The sequence below is a fragment of the Macaca thibetana genome, chromosome 15, assembly GCF_024542745.1.
Source record: "Macaca thibetana thibetana isolate TM-01 chromosome 15, ASM2454274v1, whole genome shotgun sequence".
Taxonomy (NCBI): Eukaryota; Metazoa; Chordata; class Mammalia; order Primates; family Cercopithecidae; genus Macaca; species Macaca thibetana.
This window is the reverse complement of record NC_065592.1, coordinates 105,880,061-105,894,876: the sequence shown is the minus strand read 5'-3', so window position 1 is coordinate 105,894,876 and position 14,816 is coordinate 105,880,061. Positions and strand designations below refer to the sequence as shown.

General features: G+C 59.0%; 2 protein-coding genes and 1 long non-coding RNA gene across 3 annotated transcripts in view; 2 read left to right on the top strand and 1 right to left on the bottom strand.

The window, feature by feature from the left end:
- The window catches only part of NINJ1 (ninjurin 1), an 868,176-nt gene that overhangs the window by 48,537 nt on the left and 804,823 nt on the right, over positions 1–14,816 (top strand). The window lies entirely within an intron of this gene.
- On the bottom strand, positions 103–2,184 carry LOC126937830 (uncharacterized). Its single transcript, XR_007719865.1, has 2 exons — positions 1,148–2,184; positions 103–503 (listed from the first exon to the last, which is right to left on the bottom strand). It is a non-coding gene; the product is annotated as an uncharacterized LOC126937830 (long non-coding RNA).
- Positions 2,656–6,377, top strand: BARX1 (BARX homeobox 1). Its single transcript, XM_050761588.1, has 4 exons — positions 2,656–3,091; positions 4,809–5,100; positions 5,183–5,267; positions 5,677–6,377. The coding sequence occupies exons 1-4, from the start codon at positions 2,869–2,871 to the stop codon at positions 5,839–5,841; spliced, it is 765 nt and encodes a 254-aa protein (XP_050617545.1). The 5' UTR covers positions 2,656–2,868; the 3' UTR covers positions 5,842–6,377.

The window sequence follows — 14,816 nt, the reverse complement described above, 5'->3', positions numbered from 1 at the left end:
GGCTGCACTAGTCTTCTGACTCCCCAAAATCTAGACATGAGGCCTCCATCCTGAAAATGACCCCCTCCCCCACAAACTGACCAAGGAACTATCCCAGGAGGATGGCTCGTAGTAAAATAAGTTTAGTGACAGCTGATGAACAGTGTGATCCTTGAATCTGGAATCTGGGGACCATTTTGAGGATGTGAGACCCTGAGGTCTTGAGCATGGGGCAGAGATGGTTCAAATTTGGGTGGCTTCTGTTAGGGCCCAAATAACAGGGGATGGGACAGAGGCTAGCTGGGCCTACTCAGGGAGAAACCGCCACTAGGCTATGCCCTTAGGGAGATGTAGAAGCCAGGGGGTGAGGAGGGGGCAGGGGCCCTGCTAAGATGGGGGAGGTGAGGGAGGAAGTCAGGAAAAAGGGCTTGATATGGCTCTGTACAAGGAGCAACAGTAAACCAGCCCTACTGACTGTAGTCCCTGCACCAGGCCCTGCCTCTCGCTAGGCCTCAGTTTCCCATCTGAGAAAGGAGATGGTTGAATTGAGTGATACCACTGCACTCATCTAGGGAGGGTTCTCTGAGTCTACCCATGGGTGAGGGGAGCCGAATGCCTGCCCCGGCCTCCCAGGAGACACTGGCTTTTTTCTATTTGCCAAGTAGGATGTCGGTGGCTGCTTGGCCAACAGTGACAGGGCCAGCTTCCTGGTCTCTTGGTCTCCCACGAGGTGGCCTGCTCAGTGTGGGATACTGTTGCTTTTAGTGGTGCCCTCTCCACCCTTTCCAAAGAACCATGTAGGCTCACAGCACCACTCATTGAGGGAGTCTGAAGCAACTGGCGGCCATCGAGGCCACCTTCTTTCAGTCCCAGTAGTAACTCTGAGTTCAGAAAGTCATGCAACAACTGGGAAGGAGGGACAGTGGGCTCTTGGGATTGGGATCTTACCAGAGAAGGTAGTCTTTGTCCTCACTCCAAGCCCTACAGACAAAGGATCTGGGCCACTTCCTAGTCCTCCCCACCTGTCCCCCACCCCCACCCCCGAGTCTGGGGCAGGGGCCAGGGATTGAGGGCCAGCCTGAAGGCCTCCCCACCAGCAGCTGGCACTGGAAAAAGGACTTCAACTTGGGTGGGGGGCATGGCCATAGGTGTGGTAAGCTCTAGTTACCTGGGGTGAAGACTGAGGCCCCGCATGGAGCTCATAGAGGAAGTCGGGGTGGCCCAGGACACCCACAGTGCGTCAGGCACTGACTGGCAATGGCGGATGGGGCTGGGAGGTAGGACCAGTGATTCCTGAGAAGGAGGAGAAGGGCAGGTACTCCTCTCCCTACCTCCTGGGGACACTTCTCCCCTCTTGCCTGGAGGAACTGTCTTCTCTCCAAACAGACCTAAGGGCTCCCAGGGTGCAGGACCCTCGGCGTGCAGGACCCCCTCACTGAGTTCTCACAGTCTCCCTGGAGCCAGGTGTCAGCATCTCCTCAGGACAGGTAAGGAAACTGAGGCCCAGAAAGGGTCAGTGGTTTCACCAGTAGTGGCAGAACCAAAGAGAGGAGTTCAGTGTAGAGTAGCTTTGGGGTCGTTCACTCCACGGCTTGGGTTTATACTCTCTAATGATGGAAAGAAAGATCTAGAGAAGGCACTGCCAACTTCCTCCATCATGTTGGAAGCTTTGAGGCTCCGCAATGGAGCCAGGTCCCACCAGGGTTTGGTCTTTACACTCTCAGAGCAGCCTGTGGCCCCCTTGCCCCACTCCGCCCAGGAACGGTTTCTTGATACTCCAAAGCTGGGTGAAGACAAAGCTGCATCCTTCCCTTCTCCTCCAATCCTTTTTCTTTTCTAACTAGGGGGATGTAACCAGCCCACAGCCTCCTGGGGGCTGTCAAGAAGGATGTGTCCATGGATCACTTGAATTTGCAAATCAAGCAAATCTCGGCTGGAGAACATTTTTCTCTCAGGGCAGCCCGGAGAGAAATGAGGCCGTACATGGTAAACTGAGGTAGAGGTGGGCGGGGTGCACAAGTGCCCCTACCGCTCTGCCCCTTGCATCCCTGCACGCTGCCTCACCCATGCCGGGTTGGCGGTCTTGAGCCCAGGACTGGAGGCTGCTCGGACCACCTCCTTCCCAGCTGAGGAGCGCGGCCTTTGCCCCTCCTCCTCCCGACCTTTCCGGGGCTACCTAAAAGCCGATCAAGCCGCTCGTTTTCTAGCTGTCCCCTTTCTTTACCGCCCCCTCCCTCTGCCCCGCCTGCCTCTGTGCCCTCCGTCACGTCACAGCCCGCTGGCTCTCACGCCTCTGTTGGTCTCTGTGCACATCTCGGTGGCGTCCCTGGTACCCTCACATCACACTCTCTCGACTCTTGTTTGGCCCACGCCGTCTCCCTCTGCCCCCTCTCTCACCTGTGTCGTTGATCCCTCCGACTCTCGTCTCTGGGGGTCTTGCCTCCCGAACTCTCCGGCTCTCTCTTTCCAGGGCGTGCGCTCCGCTGGGTCTCCCTCGGTCTCGGTCAGCCGGCCTCTTTCACGCGGCCCCCTCCCTTCTGGCCTCCCTTCCGCCTCCCTCCCTTCTGTGTCCCTCCCTCCGGCTCAGCCTAGGGGTTGGGGGCGGCGGCGCGGGGCGGGGCGGGGCGGGGCGGGGCAGTGACGCGGGGCTGGCCGGGCAAGAGGCGCGGCGGCGCGGGGCGGGGGCGCAGTCCCGGGTCCGACCGGCCGAGCCCCGCGCGCCCCGCCCGCGCCCTGCGCCTCCGCCCGGCCGGCCGGCGGGGGAGGGGGCATGAGCCGGCGCCCGCGCGCCGCCCCGAGCTGCGGGCCGGCCTAGAGTCCCGCGCGGGCCCCGCGCCGGAGCCAAGCCGCCGCCGCCGCCAAACAGCGGGCGCAGCCGTGGGCGCCGCGATGCAGCGGCCGGGGGAGCCGGGCGCCGCGCGCTTCGGCCCGCCCGAGGGCTGTGCGGACCACCGGCCGCACCGCTATCGCAGCTTCATGATTGAGGAGATCCTCACGGAGCCACCGGGACCCAAGGGCGCCGCGCCCGCAGCCGCCGCGGCCGCGGCGGGCGAGCTGCTGAAGTTCGGCGTGCAGGCGCTGCTGGCGGCGCGGCCTTTCCACAGCCACCTGGGTACGTGTGGCGGCTGCGGGGTCGCGGACAGGGCTTGGCGGGAGACAGCGAGCTGAACCGCAGGGGCGCCCCGAGCCTCCTGCGGCCTCGAAGCAGCCCCGGGAAGCTGCTCTGGGAGCGCAAGTTCTGGGACTGTCTCTCGGAGCCCTCCAGGCGGGAGGCGGAGGGTGCAAACGCCAGGCCTCAGAGAAACCAGGCCTCGTGCCCGCGGGCCGCCCGGGGAGGGTGTTCGCTCTTTCCTTCACTGCTTCCCTTCGGCCTCCAGCCCGGGGACCCCGAGTGAGCATCCCGGTTGCAGGCGCACGACCAGGCTACGGACTCTTGTGGGTGGAAGCGACCTCAGGCCACGGGCGCCTGGGCTTCGCCGCAGAGGGCTGGCCGGGAGTGGCCGCGGCTGCCCAAGACAGGGAAGTCGGACCTCTGGGGAGGAGGCCTGCGCTCCCGAGGGCTGGGTGCTGACGCGGGCCCAAGGCGGCCCGGAGCCCCCGGGAGCTCCAGCGGGCGAGGAACGCCGCCTTGGCCGCAGTGCGGACCTGCTTGGGCCTTGCCTCGGGGTCAGAGGCCTGACTGTGAGCAGCTGCCTGGCTGTCCCTTCTGCTTTCAGGTCGGCTGGGCCTCTGCAGGGCTTGAACGGCCTGCTCAGACCTTTTCAGCTTCTGCCCTTTCTCCCAATTTGGCGGGGCCTGCCCTGCCCTGATGGTGCCCTCTCCATCGCACTCCACCCTCGTCTTGTCTTTCCTGTCTCGCTTTCCAGCCGTCTGCGGGTCGGCCTCCCTCGGCTTCTCTCACTGGGGTCGGTCTGGCTTCCATCTCCTACCTTTTCCCTGCGGGTCCTCTGCCCCACATTTACCTGCGCCTTGCCCTACCCTTTCCGACTCCAGCCGGGCTAGGACTCGCACCTCAGTGACAGGCCTGTCGGGGAAGGGAGGCTTCTACGCTGTAGCCGGGACCCCAGCCCTTCAAGTCGCGTTCCCTGCACACCCCACCTCCCAGTCGGTGCTCCCTAGCCTGGAAACGGCAGGGCCAGCGCGCTGCTTCTAAGTCCATCTGGGACTCCGCCATTTGGCTACCTTTCATCTCCGTCTGCTCTGTTGTTACTAATTCGTTTGAAGCGGGCACACAGTCGTTTTAGGACTGAAGAAAATGGAAACATCTTCATGGGGAAGCGTCTGAAAATAGAAAACGCCAACAGTAATTTCCAGGTTCTCAGGGTACTTTGGAATTTCCGGGAAGCACCCAAGTCCAGCCCAGATGACTCCTAGCTGTTGTGCCACGCACGGAAGAGCAAATGTGCACGCTCTGTGCATATTCTTTTTCTAAGCAGCAGTGCTGATTTGGTTGGAGCAAACGCCCATCTTCTTAGGACCGGCTGCCGTTTTATTTTTGGTTTCTTCTTTCCCCGAAAGACAAGACCACTCCGAGTTTCTCGCAGCTGCAAACATGTTCATCAAGAACCCCGAGATCTCAGAGTCGCTGAGGCTTGGGGAACTCCAGGACAGCACGGACGGGGTCGAGGAGATACTCCCTCCCAGATCTGGGGAACAGCAGCGTTAAGGAGGGTCTCCATCTGCGCCACCGGCGCCGAGGGGCAGGGCGTGGAGATTTTGCGCTGGGTGGCACCGGCCAAGCGCGAGTACCCGCGTCGGCACATGGTGCGGCAGTCCCTGGGGTAGAGGAGCGCGGTCCTAGCTCACCCGGCTCCCCATTCTCTTCGCAGCCGTGCTGAAGGCCGAGCAGGCGGCGGTGTTCAAGTTCCCACTGGCGCCGCTGGGCTGTTCAGGGCTGAGCTCTGCGCTGCTGGCGGCGGGGCCTGGGCTGCCCGGCGCCGCGGGTGCGCCACACCTGCCACTCGAGTTGCAGCTCCGCGGGAAGCTGGAGGCGGCAGGCCCTGGGGAGCCAGGCACCAAGGCCAAGAAGGGGCGTCGGAGCCGCACTGTGTTCACCGAGCTACAGCTGATGGGCCTGGAGAAACGCTTTGAGAAGCAGAAGTACCTTTCCACGCCGGACAGGTAGGACGGGGCAAGGCTGGGGCCAGCGGGCTGTGGGAGTGTGATCACTTGCCTTGCTGAGGGTGCGCCCTGCTCTTTCCAGAATAGATCTTGCTGAATCCCTGGGCCTGAGCCAGTTGCAGGTGAAGACGTGGTACCAGAATCGGAGGATGAAGTGGAAGAAAATAGTGAGTGTGCCTGGTGGCTTCCCGCCCCTCGGCTTCCTGGGCCATGCCCCGGTGCCATGCAGAGCTACTCTCCTCCTTCTCCCCGCAGAGACTCTGCCCAACCTCCCCATTCCCTCGGTGCCTGGTACCCACCGGGACTCTCTCAGCTCTTTCTGCCCCTTGGGTGCCTGGCTAAGCCGACATTTCTTCCTCTCTCGCGGCATCTTCAGGCCTCCTGGCAGTCTTATGCTCTCCAGGCCAGGCCGCTCCCCAGCGGCATTTGGACAAATAGCCGCCATTTCCCGGGACATTTCCCCACCATTTCCTCATATGGTTTCCTGTACTCCCTAGTCCCACCTGGGTGCAAGTATCCTCGGGGATCCCCAGTCCACATCCTGGCTCACCCAGGTGCCGGCGGTCCCCCGTGCAGGTGCTGCAGGGCGGCGGCCTGGAGTCTCCCACCAAGCCCAAGGGGCGGCCCAAGAAGAACTCAATTCCAACGAGTGAGCAGCTCACTGAGCAGGAGCGCGCCAAGGATGCGGAGAAACCAGCGGAGGTGCCGGGCGAGCCCAGCGACAGGAGCCGCGAGGACTGAGGGCGGCATATGGTGCCGGGCCCGGGATGCCCGCGCCGCCCGCAGCCCCCTCACCCGGCGGAAACCTGCGAGCCGGCCCTTCCGCGTCCAAGACGTTTACTTCCTAAATCTTTTTATTATGATCTTGAATGCGGACAATTGGGGCCAAACGAGGAAGGACACAGACCCTAAAGCCAGACCCAGGTCCCAGCGCGCTTCTGGGCTCTAACCTGGGAGACTCGCATCCAGCGCGGCGGAAGCTACTAGTCTCTGCTCTGAGCTCCGTGGCGCAGAGCGCTCCACGCGCATTCACGCCCCGCTCCTCGCCTGCACCCCCACCCCGTCTGGGGCCTGCCCTCCCGGCCGGGGAGCCTCCAGGCACACACCCGCTTCTGGACGTCGGGGACCGGCGGTTGGGCTCAGGCCACCACGGCCTGAGACCCCCGGGGCAACCGGTCGGCTCGGCCTGGAGGCGGGTTCCCGATGTCGCTGGGGCCCCTACCCCCTCTTGCGAAGACGGTGACTTTTTTTTTCCAATAAAATATTTTATGAAACAATCGGGCTCGGTGGAGCAGCTTCTGAATCCGCAGTGGGTGCGGGTGGGCGCGGCAAGATAAGCAGAACGCCGGCAGTTGCTGCTTAAACTTCCTTTCCTCCGGCTCTGTCGAAGGCAGCTGTGCCGGTGGCCACCAAGCCCGGGCGAGGCACGGCGGGCGGCTCGGTGGCTGCAGGATCCTAGGAATCGCTTCCTCTCTGGGCGTGAGGGGCCAGTCTGAACTCCACCTCCTTTTCCTTGCCAGCCAGAGAGTCGCTGGCAGGAGCGGTCTGGCCGCACCGCGGGTGCCCAAAGGAGCAGGAGCCAGAGGTCCTCCGCAGAGCTCGCTCCGGAAGTGGTCCGGACAGACAGCCGCCTCGGTGGTTGTTTCGGTTTCCTGGGACTTGAAGTACCAGTTTGTGCGGTTCTTGAGATGGTCTTCACCAACCCATTATGAGGCTGATGGGAAGTCGAGGACGCGAGGTTTGGACAGAGCCCCCACCAGCGCGCGGGTCCTTGCGGCAGCAGTGGCTCCCCAGAGTTCTCACGTTTTCCGCAGGATACTCGGGGCGGCAGCGCCTGGGCGCCTGAGTTCCAGCTCCGGGCAATGAGGGCACCTGGCTGACGCAGAGAGAGGACTCAGCTGACACCGGCCTAGGGAAGGTGGTCCCTTGCAGGGACACAACTTGGCTGCGTGTGCCCTCAGGTGCCCCCTTCTCATAGAAGTCTCAGTTGTCTTCCTGCAGTCCAGGCTGGGCTCAGGGCTGCCTGTAGGTTCCTGTCCTCGTGCTTCCTGAAGCTGGGGGTGGGGAGGATGACCAGAGGTGGGGATGGAGCGACAGCCACTTTACTGGTTAAAGCTCAGTAAGACTATGAAACTTGGTCATTCAGAGTTCCTGAAGCCAGGTCCTTCCAGGCTCAAAAAGGAAAAGAGATTTAGGCACAAGAAAAAAAGAGATTCAGGAACAAACAACTCAGCTGCAAGTTTTGTGTTTCAGAATGTGAAAGTGACCTCTTCTGGCCCCCACCTATTGTGGCAACACCTTGCCTTTCAGATCTTGGCTTGATAGGCTCTTCACAGAACCTGAGCTCTGACTTCCCCTCCTGGAACCTCAAGGCCTGAAGGAATGAGGGGTTTGGTGGGGGGGGGGGGGGGGGGGCAGTGTGGGGAGAGGAGAAGGAGAGAGCAAGCACTTTCTGAGGGCTGCAGCCACTTTCCTCACCCTAGTCCTGCCAGGTGTGGGAAACCAGCTCTTGCTCACTCTGGGTTCTTAATTCAGCCTTGCAAACAGCTACCAGACTACTCGCCTGCTTTTCCTGAGAAGCCAGAACACCTAACCAACCCTGACTGCCTGGAATGAATGAACCATCAGTGTGTGACTGTGGCCCCTAATCCCTTCCAGCCTTGGGGTTACTCCCAGGTCTTTCAACCTAGCCACCCTGCCTGCACTGGTCCCAGCAGCCAAGTGACTTACCTGACTGCATTTAATCTTCTCCATTTGAAAGGACAGGAAGTGAAGGTCTGACCTCCGTGGAAAGGGAGGCCTGAGGGACCTGGTTTCCAGCTATGTCTCTATCATACAGAGTTGTGGAAGAAGGTAGAATGTACCTACACCAGTCAAGAGGGGCAAGGAGGGGGATCTGACCAGCATCAGTCACAGTTCCTTCTGGGCTCTCCGGTTTTACTAAATCCGAGGAGGGCAACCTTCGGCAGATTAGCTGCCCTGTGAGTCTTTTTTTCCCAAGGTGCCTTGCTGTTCTGGACCTAGTGGTCTTTGTAGGACCAGGGCTCTGACAGGTGGGGGAGGGGGTCCGGCCAATCCGGAGTCAGAGCACAAGGGCCCCAATATTTCAGCGGGAACAGCCCCCTCCAGGCACAAAGGGGAACTTGATGCGGGAACTCCGGTCGGAGGTCACCTGTGGGTCAGTGGGGAAGTTGGGCCTCAAATGAGGGAGACCAGATTCCAGGCCCTGCAGTGCGGGAGGGGTGGAGTTTTTGTCACTGCCTTCACTTCTGTGCTCCTTGGCGGGACAGGGAAAGCAGAGACAGACCGAGTTCCCGAGACCGGGGAAGAGTAGCCGGCTGCACGCCATTGTGTTTGGGCAGCTCAGGGCTTCCTAGCTTGGTGGAACCCTTGAGACCCGAAGGAAGCTCCAGGCCCGCTCCAAGGAGCTAAGGCGCAGAGGCAGATGATTGCCCGCCGGCCCAGAGACCCCGTGCTGACCAAGCCCGCAAAGCTGCCACTCTAGGTAAAGGACTGCATCCTGTCTTCCAAGGTGACGCGGTCTGTCGGGTTGCGCGTGCCGGACTGGAGCTATCTGGCGCCCGCCCTGCGTGCCACTGCGCCCCAGCCACCGAGCGCTGAGGTTGTCTCTCTGTCTGCAGGCAGCAGTCGCATCCCTCATTTCAGGCCCGGGGCTTGAAGAAAGGGTCCTTTGAATCCCATTCCTCTTCCCCTCCATGCACAAGTCTCTTCTCATCCCCAAGTTCCTGGGAAACAAAACCCAGATATGGCGCGGGCCTAGGCGGTGGCTGAGCTTCCCGGAGCCCGTGGGCCGCAGCCAGAGGAAGGAGAGGGTTCAGGAGTCTCGCGAGAGCTGTGGCCCTGCGGGAGTGGGGAGCGCCTGCAACCGCCTGGACCCTGGGGACGCGAAGGGCTGGGGGCGGAGAGAAGGCTGGGATTAGACTGGAGGCAGCGTTCGCCCAGAGGCGCGAAGTTTGCGCTCATTGTGCTTTATTCAAGGTGGCTTGGGGAATGAGGGAGTCTTTGGGGGGAGGATTGGCAGAAGGGCTCCGGCCCGGGATGGGGGAGGGGGTCGCTTCTCGACTGGTATGATCCTGGCTCGGAGCAAGACGTTCTCCTGGTCAGTAGAAGGGGAGCTGGAGTCCCAGGAGAGAGAAGATCTGGGCGGCGCCCAGCTGGGCCCGGCACGCAGGAAGCGTGTAGGAAACGGAAGGCCAGTTGCAGCCGGCTTGGATATTCCAGCTCACCGCCGGCTCCACGCAGAGCCCCCGCACCGCGAGGACAGTCGCAAGCGCAGTCGCGAGCGGGACGCCCCATCCCTCCCCCGACTCTTCACCTAAAAAAAAAAAAAAAAAAAAAAAAAAAATTCCTCTGGCTTGCTCCCTTCCCTGTTCTGGATTCCCCTAGAGGGTCACTTGTGGGGACTAAGAAAGAAAAAAATAAAAAAAATTAAAAATAAAGAAGCGCGGGTCCTGGCCCAAGTCGACAACAGCGGAATCTGAAGTTTTTGTCCCCTGGAACCGGAGGGCACTGTCTTACTGTGCTACAGGAAAACCAAGCAGGGCCGGCTAGGGGTGGCCAAAATGTGGTCCTCTCAACCTGGAGTGAGCACCTCCACTTGGCCGTCTCTCCCCATCTTCCTGGAGCTCCAGGGTCCGAGCAGAAACCTGGCACCTCCTCTGTTTTCTGTTGCTCCCCCGCCTGATTTCCTTTCTACAGGTCAGGGAGCCTCTGCCCTAGAAATGACAGTACCGGAGAAAGAACGCAAAGGACATCCCCTGAGCCCACTTTGGGTTCCTGTGTCCACGGAGGAGACTAGCTGATGCTGGGAACCTCTGCACCCTCTGTCCAGGCTGGGTTCCCCAGTGGTCCCACCTACCGCCCCCACCCTCCCTTCCAGCTCAGCCGGGGGCCAGATCTCGGAGCTGAAGGAAAACTTCTCCAATGCCACCTCCCCAACCCCACTATAGGGAGGTAAGAGAGCTGGGACTCCTCGCTCCGCTGGGCAGGGCGGAAAGGTAACTGCAGCCACAGGGCCAGCAGTTGCTGACTCAGTCTGGCTCAGCTCTTTACCCCTGTTCTGGTACCCTGGCCACTCACAACTTCCTGCACCAGGACTGTCAGAGGCCTCTCCAGGGCAGGGCCTTCCCTCTTGGGATCTCTCTGACTTTGAAAGGGGGACCCTCACTGGTGTGACTTCAGAAGTTCAATTTGTCTTAGCTCTTACACAGTAGAGTTCGTAGGTCTCAACTTTAACACAGCATCTTCCCATCTCTAAAGTCTGGTTTCCATGACAGTTGGCAGTTGGGATGGGGGTGAGGGTACCAGAGGCTGTGGGTGTCATGGATGCCCCATGTAACCCCCCACACACTCCCGCAGGTTTGCCGAGGTTATCCAGCCATTCCAGTGGACAGTGGTGGCCTCTGGCTTCTCAGGCACCAACTCTGGATGGGAAGACCACGGAGGGGAGTCCTTCAGGTAGGCCAAGGAATTCACAGGGGAGGAGCAGCTTGGGGAGGGGGGGTGACCTTCAGCAAGGCACAGAAATTCACAGGGGAGGAGCAGCTTGGGGATGGGTGGGTGACCTTCAGCAAGGCACAGAAATTCACAGGGGAGGAGCAGCTTAGAGGGTGTCCACTGAGAGAGGTGCCTCTGACCTCAAAGAAGTTTTAGGAATACCTCCAGTGCTGATTGATTGCGCTGATAGTTGCCGTTTTGATGTAAACTCAATAGTGATCTGTTTTTTTTTTTTTAAATCTATGTCCTAATAAGCCTTAAAAAGAGATCTTTGAGTAGGTATAATATAAAAATTCCAGGTGATATGAGAGCAATGGGCTATGGCTCCATTCGCAATATTTAAACAACTTTTCTTTCTCAATGCTTCGGGAAATAATCGTGCATCTGACATCAGAGGCAGCATGAACCCGCTGATAGGTATCAAGCTCTTATGTCAGCCCTTCATTCCTTTAACAAGCACTTATTGAGTGTGGCAGACAATTCCTAGCGCTAGGGACAGAATCTGCCCTGCCAGTTTCTTCTGAATTACCTTGTCCATCCAGTGACACCCCAGTAAGGTAGGTGCTCCTGCTCCCATTTTCCAGAAGAGAAACCTCACAGATGTTAGGCAACTAACACAAAACCGTTAGCAACGAATTGGATCTGATTTCAGCTTGGCGAGTCTCCACTGCCCCTCACTCAGCAGCCTCAAGGTCCAGCTTGGGGTGCCCCACATGCCTTAGGGTCTCCAAAGCCCCTGCCGGCCTGGAATAAGTCTCACTCATTTGTTCACCAGTTTGTTCAACATGACCTCTGCGTGCCAGACACGGTGCTAGGGAGGGGTGGACAGACGGTGAAGAAGCCACAATTAAATCCACAAGATGATTTCAGAGAGTGATCGTTGTCAAGTGGAAAATGCAGCAGGTGATAGAAGATGAGTGGGGTGGGGGCTTTAGCCAGGATGGTCTGGGAAGATTGGTCTCAGGAAGTGACCCTTCAGTGGAGACCTGAGTGACCAGGAGGAAGGGGCCGTGCTGTGAAAAGCGCCTGGGGATGAGGGAAACCAAGTGCAATGGTCGGAAGGCGGTTATGAGCCTGGCGGAGGGAGGTGGTGCGGAGGGAGGCGGTGCAGTGGGAGGCGGTGCAGTGGGAGGCCAGGAGCAAGGAGAACGAGCAAGGAGAGGTGGAAGAGTGGGAGAGAGCAGGCAAGGATGTGGGCCCAGGCACCACTTGGAAGCGCTGGGAAGAGGCAGCGTCCTGCTCCTGCGCCCTGGCCGGGGAGATCCCCTGACGGCTGCCCCCAGTCCGCCCTGCCGAACGCAACTCGGCCCGCACGCGCAGCCGCCCCAGCCCCCGCGGCGGCTCCGCCTCCACCAGGCAATTTGCTTTTTTTCTCCTTTTTCATAAGGATGCAATTTTCTGCGTGCTTTAAGGACATTAGAAGGGCGTTTGACTGACGCGCCATGCGAAACGCATTAGCGAGGCTCGCGCTGCGCACGGCAGGCGGCGCCGCCCGTGCAAGGGGCAGGTGGAGGCCGAGGCAGGGGAGAACAAGCAGAGGGACTCAACCCCGAGGGAGGAGAGACCACAACACGGGGCAAGAAATGCAGAAAGCAGAGACAGAGGTGGACGACAGCGGCAGTGTCTTAAGAGAGAGAGAAGGAGAAACAGGGAAGTGTGTGTGAGAGAGTCGGGGTGGGAAGGCACAAAAACGGCAGAAAGCCAGGGGGAGAAATGGAGAGACAGGCTGGAGAAAGGAAAGGGAAAGTGCAGATAGGAGAGGAAGGTGGAAAAGTTAGGGTGAGGAAAGAGTTACTGAAAGAAGGCAGCCCAGCTGTCCCCCAGACCGCCATGTGACCTTGAGCACAGAAACAAGCGAGTTCCCTGCCTAGTAGTGGAGACAATGGAAAGTGACAGAAAACTTCCTCTTTGTGTTTCTGCTTTTCCAATGAGCCAACTTCCCTCCTTCCCCAGGGCACTCGCACATGCTGTTCCTCAGTCTGCAATGCTCTTCCCTGGGCTCCCGGCTGCCAGGGACTGTCTGCTTCTTCCCTCCTGGGCTCCCAAGGGGCGTTTCGCAGAAGAGGACTGCTCAGACCCTGACTCACCCTGCAGTGCTCTCTGGCACTCACCACCACTCACAATGCCTAGTGTATCTACCTGGGATCTATCTTTGGGGCAAGGTCTCTCACTGCTCCTCTCCACCCAGCATTCCCCTGCACTTTAAGGAACTTAAACTCTGCAAATGCTCAGATACCATCCCGCTCCCCAGCCTCAGACTGGCTCAGAGGATGCTGGCTGAGTGGTTCTTTTTTTCCCCCCAGGGATATCTGTAGAAGTCCCTCCTCCTGTCTGAATGGTGGCTGGTGGCTGGTGGCTGAGTGTGGGCAGGGGGAAGGTCTAGAGGGGTTTGGGCTGGTCCTGCAGGCAGGATTTGGGAATGGTCCAGGGCTCCACGTGGGGATATGGGGCAGGAGCACCAAGTGGCATCGTTCCCCAGCCCTGGAGCCTGAAGGGGGCCCAGGCCCTCTCCAAGCAGAGGCAGGGATAGAAGCCAGCTAGCACTGGGGACCAGCTATGTGTGCCAGGCCCAGGATGGGGCCTTTCCATCCCCACCTCCACCATTTTGGAAGCACTGATGTCGGGCATGGCCGTGGCTAATCCCTGTGTGCTTAATCCGAAAACCTTTTGAGACAGAGACTGTGAAATCTGTTTCTCAGATGAGAAAACTGAGGCTTAGAAAAGAGTCTCACACCGAGTGAATGGCAAGCAGAGCTGGGATGTAATTCAGCCCAAAGTAACTTGATGAGCTAGTCCTGTACCTTCAGCCCTGAGAAGATTCCCGGAGAAGGTTTAGCTCGCTGAACTGCGTTGCAATTCATTCCAGAATACAGCTGTTTTGAGTTCAATCAGTGAAGGGCCCAAATACAAGCACAGCTGAGCCATGGGGCAGCCTAGCACTGTGGTTAACACCCAGGGCTTCACCATTTGTTAGCTGTGTGACCTTCGGCAAGTTACCTGTCTTCTCTGTGCCTCAGTTTCCCCCTCTTTAAAATAGGAACTGGTAACACGATCTCATGTCCTCATTGGGTGCCTAGACATGCAATGAGTGGGATTTCCTCCCAAAATATTTTTGGAACAAATGTGAGGGTATAACTTGGTGTTCAAGTGGTGTCCCTGGAGCTGATGGGAGCTACTAGGATGGAGGAGCTCACAGAACTGCAGGGGGCATCCCTGTTCTGGTCAAGGGGACAGGGCTGGCTCTCTGCAGGCCTTTGCTGCTCCTCCCTCCTTGTGGGCTGATGATGGACTGTTGGCAAGGAGAGAGCCTGGGCTTTGGAGGCAAGTTTGTGCTGGGGTCCCTGAGGGTCTGGTATAATTCCCTTCTGTTGTCTTCATGGCACTTACATGAGGGCAGTCCTCGGGAGCTTACCAGTTGATGGGCTGCTGCCCATCTCTCCCACTGGCATGTCTTCTCCGGAAGGGCAGAGACCCTGCCTGTCCTGCACCCTGGGTCCTGGATAGCACTGGGATGTGGCAAGTGCACAGCAAAGATCTGTGGACCGGATGAGTGAATGTCCTGCTGCCCCAACACTTACACACTCGAAGGTCCTGGCCAAACTCTCACTGTCTGGTTATGACCCATGTGTGAATATCTCATGACAATAGTTAGCTTGGCCTTCCCTGTCACAGCTGGTGGAATGCAACACCCTCTCCTCTCCTGCCTGCTGGTGGTAAACTGAGGCAGGGGCGGGCTGATTGGCAGGCTTTTGGCAGCATGGGTGTGACCCTAGTGGTGCTCCACTCTTGGGACTCCTCACGGTCTCATAGGTCAGGCCATGTCATTCCTACACTGATGCTTCAGCAGCAATAAAACCCATCAGGCCCTGCAGTGAATGAAAGAAAGAATGAATGAATGAATGAATGATGGCCCAGCTCTTTCAGCTGTAAGCTCTGGCTTTGAGTTGGCTGAGGGCTTCTGCTGCCACCAAAGCCTGCCCTTGTAGCAGCCTGAAAGTGCCAAGAAATTCACCCCTTCCACCCTTGAAAGTGGTCCTCAACCAGGGGTGGGTGGGAGTTTGTGGATAGAGACCTGCCTCATCCCCAGGTAGATGATGCTGAGGGGTGCTGTCCACACTGGCTCCCAGAGTTCCCCTGCAAGGTCAAGCTCCAGCTGCCCCTGGGTTGATTTGCTGGACACCACACCCTTTGTCAGCTGT